This window comes from Periophthalmus magnuspinnatus, chromosome 13 (assembly GCF_009829125.3).
Source record: "Periophthalmus magnuspinnatus isolate fPerMag1 chromosome 13, fPerMag1.2.pri, whole genome shotgun sequence".
NCBI classification, from domain to species: domain Eukaryota; kingdom Metazoa; phylum Chordata; class Actinopteri; order Gobiiformes; family Gobiidae; genus Periophthalmus; species Periophthalmus magnuspinnatus.
In genome coordinates, this window is record NC_047138.1 from 29038084 (window position 1) to 29050046 (window position 11963).

Consider the following 11963-nt stretch of genomic DNA (forward strand, 5'->3'; position numbering starts at 1 on the left):
TACTCTTTGCGTGTCTTTTCTTTTAATCTGTTTTTGTTGCTATTTTTCTTTTTCTCTTTTTATTTCTGTATACAAGCACCCTTACATTTGACATGTTAAACAACTCAGGCAGTTTTAATCAAAGTCTTTAAAAGGGAAGATCCATAGTGTCTAAAGCTTTTCAAAGGTGATTGGTTACAAAAAATTTTCACTTAGAGGCGGGTCTTTAGCTGCACAAAATTAAAGCAGGTTTTAGCACCTTGATCTGGTCTAAGCTGAGATGAGTACCTCCTCTCTCTCAGCTTTTAAACAGTTGTAAATGTTATACCTTTGTTGTTGTCTCAACTCAGCAATCGCAATCCTTCAATATTTTTACAATAAGGCATCTAACTGAAGAAAAGAAATCTGATTTCTTCTCCTTGTTTGTCCCAGGGTTAAGGCTGTGTTTTATAGATGTTTTTAGTAATTGCTTTTCCTTTGATGAACTTTAAATATAGAATTTTACTGATGAATCTGAAATGATTGAATGTCATTGTCTTCAGTTCTGCCAAGAACAAAATCACTATAAAATCCTTCTTATTTTTTGAAACAAACTTCTTAGAGCTTGTTTTAAAGCTGAATCCTTTCATAAAGTGTGATGTGTGTTTTTAATTGAAGTCATGTAAATGTGGTTATCAAACTATGATGTACACACAGGTTGCTGATGTTTTGGTTTACACTTATTCCTGTTAAAGCCCTTCTCTGAGTCAAGATTATGTGTGTGTGCTGTAATTTACTACTTTTTCTTGTCATTTTATGCTAATGTTGTTCTTGCTTTAGTCCCTGCTTAACTCATCTTTATTATAGTCTGCTGAAGTTAAGTTTAATGGTGAGTTTTCAAACCAAAAGGACAACTATGGGTAACTTCAGTCAAGTTTCCCATTTCACCCTGGGAGCCTACTTTGACACTGGCCCTTTTAAATGGCTGTCTTTCTTCATTATAATGTCTGTGTATATTCTTATAGTGCTTTCCAACCTGCTCCTCATTGTTGTTATATGTTTGAACAGGACGCTACATGAACCAATGTATTTGTTTCTCTGTAGTTTATTTGTGAATGAACTTTGTGGCAGTACTGCTTTGTTCCCATTTCTCCTGCTTCAAATCCTCAAAGATTTCCACACAATTCCAGCTCCATTTTGCTTCTTACAAATCTTTTGTCTGTTGTCTTATGGAAACATAGAGTTTCTCACATTAACCATTATGTCATATGACCGATACTTGGCTATTTGTTTCCCTCTGCAATATCACTCAAAAATGACTCACACCAAAGTTTTCATCCTCATTGCTTTGACCTGGCTCTTGTTATTTATAGCAGTCATTATTGGGATTTCTCTCAGTGCCCCCTTACCATTGTGTGGAAATATTATTAACAAAGTGTATTGCGATAACTATTCTGTTGTAAAACTGGCCTGTTTCGACACCTCTGTTAATAATATATATGGGCTTATTCAGTTGTTTCTGGTCGCTGTGTTACCATCAAATCTGATTCTTTTTACTTATTTTCGTATATTTAAAGTGTGTTTCCGAGGCTCCAAACAGACACGGCAGAAGGCTCTCAACACCTGCACACCTCACCTGGCCTCTCTGCTTAATTTCTCTTTTGGGGTCAGTTTTGAAATAATTCAGAACAGGTTTAATATGAGTTCTGTCCCAAATCTCGTCCGAATTATACTTTCTCTGTACTTTTTAACAGTGCAGCCGCTGTTTAACCCCGTCATGTATGGACTGAAAATGTCCAAAATACGGAGCTTGTGCAAAAAGACACTTACGGGTAAACACATTTTCTAATTTGGAAATATCTGTTAAACTGAGATTAATGTGTATTTCATCTGAAAATTGTACAATGTAATTGTATGTATAAATGTTTATTTAATCATTTGTTTCCATATATGATGAAATAAATAGAATATTAAAAACAGTTTGCTGCATGGTTTGAACTTTGTCACTGTCCATTCATCATTATCTGTATGTCCACCTATATTCTAGGTAAAAACAAAAAACAAAAAAACATAAAATAAAATAAGCCTCACAGTTAATATTAGTGAAAAAGATGCTATTCAAATGTTGGAACTGAGAATACGGAAAATGGTTTTATCACAATAAAGTTGGAGGCAATACAATTTGGATAATAAAAGTTGCAGTCAGGCAGATTACAGTAAAAATATTTGAACAATGAATTTTACTCAGTACTGTAATGACACAAACCTATGAGTCATATATTTGAATTAAATGACAAATTCTCAAACTGAAATTGATTAAAGCGGCGTTACGCGTTACATTGGTAGAGAGAAGTGAGAGTTGGGGTCACTGGATGAGAGCTACTGTTAGGGTTATGACATAAAGTAGACAAGGGAAGGCAATGTTATGTTTTACAACACAATTCATACATGAAGTCATTGAAAGTGATTTACAGAAGAAGAAAGACATTAAAATCACAATACATGAAATCAAAACATAAATTATCACAAATAATCATCATAAAATTAACATAAAAATAGAAGAGTGCAGAATAAAAACCTTTCACTTATTTGCACATCTAAAGAAAGCCGTTTTGTGCCTGACTTTAAAATTGTCAAAGTAGAAGCCTGTCTCACATCTTCAGGAAGACTGTTCCAGGTTTTAGCTGAATAAAACTGAAATGCGGATTCAAAATGTTAAGTCCTGACTCTTGCCACCAGCAGGAAGCCGTTCCCTGAAGTCTTCAGAGTGTGAGATGGTTCATGTGGCACTAACATGCGAGAGATATACTTTCGACCTAGGCCATGGACAGACTTATACACAAGCAGAGCTGATTTAAAGTCTATTCTTTGAGCTACAGGAGCCAGTGCAGAGACCTGAGCACAGGACTCATGTGCTCGTACTTTCTGGTTCTAGCCAGGACCAGAGCAACAGTGTTCTGGATTTGGAGCAGCGGATGAACAGGCTGTTAGAGTAGTCTAATCTACTGGAGACAAATGCATCGATAAGTCTCTCTAAGTCTGGTTTTAACAGTATACCTTTGATGCAATGTTTTTAGATGGTAAAAAGCTATAGATGTTATTCATTTGATGTGACTATTAAAGTTCAAGTCAATCCGTTATTACCCCTAAATATATAGCTTATATATTTATAGAGGGCAAGAGAGACTGTAGGTGACTGCAGACACTTCTTTGTTTCTGTGGACCAAAGACTATGACTTCAGTCTTGTCTGAGTTTAGCTGGAGAAAGTTTTTTAGCATCCACACACTGATCTGTTGGATGCAGTGGTAGATCTGAGTGATCTGAGTGTCATCTGCATAGTTGTGGTAGGACATATTATTGCTGCATATTAAGTGGCCTAACGGCAGCATGTAGAGATTGAACAACAGGGGTCCCAGGATTGACCCCTGGGGCACCCCACAGGTCAGGGACATTTTATCTGAGACACATTTTCCAATTTCAATAAAGTACTCCCTGTCTTCTAGATAGGACTTAACCCAGTTTAATGCAGTACCACAGATGCCCTCCCAGTAAGAGGATCTCATGATCTACAGTGTCAAAAGCAGCACTCAGATCTAAAATGATCAAGACTTTGCCTACATCAGTGTTCAGGTGGATGTAATTTGTCACCTTGATAAAAGCAGTCTGAGTGCTGTGGTGGGTCTAAAACCTGACTGGAAAACATCAAAGGACATGTTCATTTGAAACCAAAACACCCAGAGCGCCAACAGTCCAGGACTTTCAGTGGTACTGAATTGGATATACAACAGTTTTTTCTCTCTCTCTTTTTTTATTTCTGTGTACAACTCGTCTTTTCAGTTGGCATGTCAAACAACTCAGGCAGTTTTAATCAAAGTTGTTTTTTTTTTAAATCAAATATCCATACTGCACAAAGCTTTTGAAAGGTGAGTGGTAATTAATTTTGTAATTTGGAAACATTTGTTAAGCTGAGATACATGTTTGTTTTTCTTTTTTATTTCATTTTTTTAATTTATGTTTTTATTGGAAAAGGTTAGCATCATTACAGTGACATATCTCTGAATAAAGGGGGGTTCCATGTTCTCTGCCTCTATTGTCGACGCAGCCACTTGTCGCTGTGGTTGTAAGGGATGCGGTGCTTGTCGCGGCGGCAATCCCCGAACCCATTCATGGACACCGGAAGTAAGGGATGCCGTCAGGCTGAAGAAGGAGTCCAATCAAGTCTTGTTGGCTTATGGGACTCCTGAGGCAGCTGATGTGTACCGGCAGGCCAAGCGTGCCGCGGCTCGTGCTGTCGCGGTGGCAAAAACTTGGAGTTTGGATGAGTTCGGGGAGACCATGGAGGAGGACGTATAATGTTTTTCCAGCAATATTCTCTCCATGTCAATGAGCTAGTGGAAGTCCTTTGAAAACTACAGATATTTTCTCAGTCCCTATTCCTCCTTAATTCTCCCACATTTACTCAATGTGTAAAGTAGTATAATTTCTTGTTTGGAGAAGAACATTATAAAGCTTAGAGATGGCTTTTCTTATACAAGCATCATATGTTGATTTGATAATCTTTAAACATTCTACTTCAATTAATGTCATGTTTTTTTAGTGTTGCGTTACCTGTTGAAGTAGTTGCAATGTCAGTTGAAGGAATCTAAAGAAGCCCGCTTGCTCCAAATCTTTATCTTGCAGGGATTGGAAACTCTGGAGTGTTCCTTTATATGTAAAAGAAAAATATGTTACTAACTCGTTTATCCAAGATTTGAATCTACCATAATTTTGGTTTGGTTTAAAATCCACGCCATAAGCACACTACCTAAAATGTTTTAACATATTTTCAATTTTGTGTATTTTACCTACTTTTTTCCCTATCTTTAGGGTGTGCATAGCCACAACCCTTTATCTTTCTGCCAGTCTTTTATCAACTATCGATGCTTGTAAAGGAAATTTAGAAGAACTATTAAATTCTATCGTCTTCCATTTGGCTTTTATGTCTGGGTTTTACTGTTGTACCCCAACCTTTTTCCTTAGTTAATTGTTGAACATTATTTAGAATTTTTTTTTTTTTTTTTCCCTGCCAAATTAACTAGGAGATCCATTTGTCCCATTTCCCAAACTGTGTATCACTAACTTCAGCAGGTCTGAACAGGCATAATAACCTTGGAACAATATTCATTTTCACCTATATAATCCATCCATCTATTTTCCTCCCCTTATCTGGAACCAGGTCGTAGGGGCTGCAGTCTAAGCAGGAACTTCCTGATGTCCCTTACCCCACACACGTCCTCCAGCTCCTCCGGTGGAACCCCAAGGCATTCCCAGGCCAGCTGAGAGACAAAGTCCCTCCGTGTCCTGGGTCTTCCCCGGGGCGTCCTCCCAGTGGGACATGCCAAGAACACCTCCCTAGAGAGGCATCCAGGAGGCATCCTGAGCAGATGCCTGAGCCACCTCAGCTGGCTCCTCTCAAAGTGGAGGAGCAGTGGCTCTACTCTGAGCTCCTCCCATGTGACTGAGCTACTCACCCTATCTCTAAGGGAGCCCAGCCACCCTGTGTGAAGGAAACCCATTTCAGCCGCTTGTATCCACGATCTTGTCCTTTCGGTCATTACCCAGAGCTCGTGACCATAGGTGAGGGCAGGAACGTAGATTGACTGGTAAATTGAGAGCTTCGCTTTCTGGTTCAGCTCCTTCTTCACCACAATGGTCCGATACAGCGACCGCATCACTGCGGATGCTGCACCGATCCACCTGTCAATCTCACGCTCCATCCTTCCCTCACTCTTGAACAAGACCCTGAGATACCTGAACACTTCCACTTGAGGCAGAGACTCCCCACCCACCCGAAGAGGGCAAGCCAGCCTTTTCTGGACGAGAACCATGGCCTCGAATTTGGAGGGGCTCATTCTCATCCCAACCACTTCACACTTGGCTGCAAACCACCCCAGTGCCCCAAACCCCAAACACAGTTCTTTAAAACAGTAGCGATACCTCCGCCACAACCAGTGGTTCTTGGCATGTTGATAAAAGTATAGTCAGGGGGTAAAAGCTCTGAAAAGGTGGCAGACTCACCGATGTTGATCCACGTCTCAGTTAAAAACAGTATATCCAAACAGCGCGACTTGAAGAAATCCTGCAGGACAAACGTCTTGTTCACGATAGATCACGCATTCAGCAGCACACACTTTGTTGGAGCCACAGGCTCATCAGCCGCTGGGGCAGCCTGGCTCAACAACCGGAGATTACCGGGGGACACACCTGAAGCCCGGCGAAAAGAGGAGCGGCTCGGGCGCAGCGCGTAGACCTCCTCTAGCTGCCCGACGATGGGAAGCAGCCAAGCGCCGACCGGAGCAGGTGTGCGTCTCGCGAGATACCGGCGAAGACAACTCGCGTATTCCTGTGGAAATGAGGAGGACCACACCCTGCCGGGAGAAAGTGCCAGCCATGCCTTCAGCTTCACAAGCCTCCCAGCTCGTATTCCACGGCGTTTACGCTTCCTTGGTGGGAGCGCGTTGACCCGGAGGAGACAGTCGGGCACGTCAGCCAGGTAGAAGGACTTGGACATATTCGCTTCATAGATTGAACATGCACCAAGGTTTTGTCCAATGTTTAACAACTCTTGACGATTATACACCAGCAGTGAGTTGACGGTCCTCTTAAAAGTAGTTAAAATCAATATAAAACATATAAAACCATGCAGAGCCAAGCGGCTGCACTGAACTTATTTTTGCCATGTTTATCTGCCATGCGTACAAGGCGGGTCTGTGAAAATAAAATCTACATTATTCAGGTCCGTGGTGCAAAAAAGGTAGGGGACCACTGCTGTAATAGACCTTACCAGGAAGGCTGAGGAGTGTGATTCCCCTATAAATGGAATACATCCTCAGGTTCTCATTCTTATACAGGGGGATCACCACCCCGGTCTGCCAGTCCAGAGGTATTGCATTTCCATCAAGGAGCTTTCTAACCACCTCGGTGACTTCAGCCAGGGTGATGGATGAGTCCGCCTCCGGGTACCCAGTCTCTGCTTACTCCTCGGAAGACGTGACAGTGGGATTGAGGAGATCCTCAAATTATTCCTTCCACCGTCCGACAACATCCTCAATCGAGGTCAGCAGCTCTCCACCCGCAATGTAAACAGTGTTGTTGAAGCACTGCTTCCACCTCCTGAGCACTGCTCCCTCCAAGCTGCGCGCGTGCGCACTTGCGCACTGCTGACACGGTCTCCATGCAAAGAAAATCTGTGCTGCGCACAAAAAAATCGAACAGGAGTTGAAAATAAAATTAACACACAACAATTCATTCTGCACTATTTTTCAGTGTGAGTCAGTGAGTGTGACCGGGGACGAGCTGTTCCAGACAATTATGTGATTCACAGACGTATTTGCGCAGCTTATCAACGTCATTGACAGGCGTCCTCATGCGCCACTATCAGAGTTTTAGCCAATGTGGCTGACGTGGAGTGAAGACTTGCTAATGATTCTAAATTTTGTTTAACCCCTTAACGTTCTGACGGCCCGCTCTTGGGCAAAGATCCGCGTGTAAAATTACGCGTGCGTAAAAATTGCGTAATTGCGTAATTTTACGCACTGTTTTGCAGCAGTTTTGCGTTTTAAACATGACGAAACGGACAAAACGACCGAGGACCCTGTGGATGTTTGTACAAGTTAAACTAGACATCTCAGACCCGGAGAGGTTTGTGGAACTGAGTGAAGATCTCATGGTGGACTCAGGAGGAGAGGACCTTATGTTTTGATGGACTGGATGCTGTTCCTGATCAGTAAGTGTGGTTTATTCTGCTGTTGAATTAATTGTGGTTCAGATGTGTATTATGTGTAATTATTAGCATTAGCTAATGCCAATCTCCACCCCTCCGACCACCACCAATCATTCACGCACACACCACTTGGGTGAAGTGTCTTGCCTAAGGACACAATGACAGAAGTTGGTCTCTATCCTCCAACCTCTGGAACAGAATGGTAGCGCTTTTCCACCTTCAAGGTGCTCAAAGCGCTTTACAACAAGGAACCAGTCACCCATTCACACACACATTCAGTGTGCAGACACTGAGGGCGAGGTGGGTTAAGTGGCTTGCCCAAGGACACAACTAGAATCGCACCGCCAACCTACAGATCAGTGGATGACAGATGATGACAGTCAGTGTGTCAGTGTGAAAGTCATTCGGGCCAGAATGACTGTCACACTGTCACATGTACAGTGTATTATTAGTTTCCAGTGTGTGTTTGTTTACATTTTGAAGTGTGTGTGTTTGTTCACTGTTTGCAGTGTGTGGTTTGTAAATATATATTTATTTTGACCCATACCACTTGTTTTGAATATATTTTATATACAAATACACATTGTATATTGTGTTTTGATATGATATGTAAATGTACAGTAATAGAGCAGCTGGGTGTGCAGATACAGATTCCTCTGTGTGTATTGGTCATTAAATACTGTCACTAGTTTATGAGTTGTAAAAATCAAGCAAAAGCTTCACACAATGGCTTATAGTCGTAATAAAAGTCAGAGCTTTATCATAAAAATGTTAAGTGTTTTCAACATTGGAGTTTACAGTTGGCTTGGTTTGGTTGGAAGCTCATGTTTTACCATAGTTAAAATTAAATATTTATACTTCCAATAGCATTAACATACTACACAGGTCATGAGCTAGATTTTTGCCATTTTCATTGTATAAGTGGCTAAAGCACTTAATTAAAAGTCTTATAACAGAAATGTAAATGCGGTAATTTGATTCTTTTAATAAACCATTTAACTTGGATGGACAGCATGACCACAGTGCGCACGTCTGTTGTTGCTCACAGTGGTCTATGGGACCGTTCAGGGAGTTTGTGTGTTTCCTCAGACTCGTGAAAAATTAGAGGGAACATTGCTTACGACCACAGCTATGAGCAGCCGCACCGACAATACAGGCAGAAAACATGGACCACTCGGAATCCATGTCTGCAGCCTCCTCCAGGATCTGGTAGAAGCTCTTCCGGAAGTGCGAGTTGAAGACCCCCCCTGACAGAGGGCTCCGCCAGACGTTTCCAGCAGACCCTCACGATACGCTTGGGCCTGCCAGGTGTGTCCAGCTTTCTCCGGAGGAGGAGGATGCCAGGTGGTGATCGGTTGACAGCTCTTTCCCTCTCTTCACCTGAGTGTCCAAGACACGCGGCCTTTCAGATCACATGACAACAAAGTCGATCATCGACCTCTGACCTAGGGTGTCCTGGTGCCATGTGGACTGATGGACACCCTTGTGCTCGAACATGGTGTTCATTATGGACAAACTGTGGCTGAGCTGCGGAGCAAGGAGCAAGCCCACACCAGCTCACTGCCTCTCCCCGCAGGCAATGCCAGAGAAAGAGAGTCCTGCCCCTCTCAAGGAGTTGGGTTCCAGAGCCCAAGCTGTGCATGGAGGTGAGGCCGATTACTCTAGCCAATAGTGTTCAACCTCCCACACAAGCTCAGGCTCCTTCCCCTCCATGACGTGACATTCCATGTCCCCAGAGTCAGTCTCCATGTCTGGAGATCTGGTCGCCGAGGCCCCTGCCTTCAACTGCAGCCCCGATCTCCTCGCACCAGCCTTCAATGGCTCCTCTCGCAGGTGGTTGGTCCATGCGAGGACAGCCCCACGTCTCTCCTTCGGGTTGAGCCCGGTCGGGCCCTGTGGGGTAAGGCCCAGCCACCAGACTCTCGCTGGCGAGCACCCACCCCAGGGCTGGCTCCAGGGTGGGGCCCCTATATAATCCTTGAATTTAAATTCAAGAATGGGACAAGGTTCCATCTCCATATGTCAGATTTATTTGCTAAGGATTGTGGGCCATAATTTGCATTTGACAATTCAGAGATGTATTTCATGAGATTTATTCCTAGGTATTTTAAAGATTCAGCTTGTACTTGACTTGTCGAGATTTAGAAATGGAAGAGTTCATAGTCATCACTTGTGTTTTAGTTATATTTCATTTGTAACTGTATAACTTCCCAAGATTATCTGTATAATCCCTCAGTCATCCAGGTTTGATCCACAGTGAAAGCCAAAAGTAAAATCTGTCGATTAGACAAAAAGTTGTGGGAGTGTTTTGCTGCTCATCCAAACCATTTCTTCAGTTCTTTCCAAGGTTGGCCAATGAAAACTTCAGCTCCACGAATTATTCGTCACGGTCCCCCAAAAAGACCAAAACATCATCAGCAGGCATTGCAACTTTTTGTTGCTCCTCAGCCACAGCAATACCTTTAATCTCTTTGGTCTGTCTGATGAGTTGACCAAGGGGCTCCATATAGAGAGCGAATAGAAAAGGGGACATCGGGCACCCCTGTCTAGTCCCTCTCTTCAGGGGGAAGAAGTCTGAGATATTCCCATTGACCTTAACACAAGCTAAAGAGATATAATTTGTGAAATTAAATTTTCTTGAAAGCCAAACTTTTTTAGTACTTCGTACAGAAAGTTCCATTTGAGTCAAAGACATCCAATTGGACCATTACTGTTTGAGTGACAGTGGCTGGTGTTCGGAGGGGTTGACACTGGTGGTCGGCGAGGCTGATGGTGCAGATCGGCAACCTCGCTATCATCAGTCAGCCCCAGGGCACCTGTGGCTATAATAGTAGCTTACTATATCACCAAGTGTGGAAGTGGATGAATAATGACTATAGTGTAGAGCTTTGAGAGTCTTTGAAAAGCCTTTATTATTATTGAGTCTTGTCCCTAATTACTTGTTCTATCACAGGTAGAAAATGTCTTACATTGTCTACTGTGTGTTTTTTCTGGATAAAACCACACTGCTCTGAATATATCAAGCTAAAATAGCTGTAAATAAATTATAGACTAGATTTAGCTGATGGACTGATAGCAGCTACAATCCTGTTGGTCTTTAACCTCCTTTGGAATGAAGGAAATAACAGTGTCTTTCCATGATGGAGGTATTTTACCATTTCAGATTATCTAATTAAATGTTTTTAACAATATGGGCGACAATTCATCTTTCAAGGTTTTATACCATCCCGGGGTATAACCATCAGGTTCTCCAAACTTCCCTATTTTTAGTTTAGAAATTGTCTTAATTTTATAATGATTGTTTGTGATTATTCATGTTTTTATTTGTTGTATTGTGATTATAACATCTTTCAAAGCACTTTGAATTACTTTGTGTACAAATTGCTGTACAAATAAACTTGCTTTGTTTGCCTTTAAATGCTAGGGTTGTTGGTTCAAGCCCTGACTCAGCCACTTTTAAATTGTCTGTATGGGCAGTCACTCTCAATTGCTTCATTCTTCTCTAGATTATTTTTAGATCCATAGTGCCCAAAGCTTTTGAAAGGTGATTGGTTATTGATTTGTTTCACTTAGAGGCGGGTCTTTGGCTGAACAAAATTAAAGCAGGTTTTAGCACCTTGATCTGGTCTAAGCTGAGATGAGTACCTCCTCTCTCTCAGCTTTTAAACAGTTGTAAATGTTATACCTTTGTTGTTGTCTCAACTCAGCAATCGTAATCCTTAAATATTTTTACAATAACGCATCTAACTGAAGAAAAGAAATCCAGTTTATTTTCCTTGTTTGTCCCAGGGTTAAGGCTGTGTTTTATAGATGTTTTAGTATTTGCTTTTTCTTTGATAAACTTTAAATATAGAATTTTACTGATGAATCTGAAATGATTGAATGTCATTGTCTTCAGTGCTGCTAAGTCCAAGAACAAAATCACTATAAAATCCTTCTTATTTTTTGAAACAAACTTCTTAGAGCTTATTTTAAAGCTGAATCCTTTCATAAAGTGTGATGTGTGTTTTTAATTGAAGTCATGTAAATGTGGTTATCAAACTATGATGTACACACAGGTTGCTGATGTTTTGGTTTACACTTATTCCTGTTAAAGCCCTTCTCTGAGTCAAGATTATGTGTGTGTGCTGTAATTTACTACTTTTTCTAGTCATTTTATGCTAATGTTGTTCTTGCTTTAGTCCCTGCTTAACTCATCTTTATTATAGTCTGCTAAAGTTAAATTTAATGGTGAGTTTTCAA

General features: G+C 41.5%; 1 protein-coding gene across 1 annotated transcript; it reads left to right on the forward strand.

Annotated features, from left to right (window-relative positions):
- The first annotated feature begins 859 nt into the window (after window positions 1–859).
- LOC117379893 (olfactory receptor 142-like) lies at window positions 860–1807 on the forward strand. Its single transcript, XM_033976594.2, has one exon. It carries the CDS (start codon window positions 875–877, stop codon window positions 1805–1807), a length of 933 nt encoding a protein of 310 aa, XP_033832485.1. The 5' UTR covers window positions 860–874.
- The last annotated feature ends 10156 nt before the right edge of the window (window positions 1808–11963 follow it).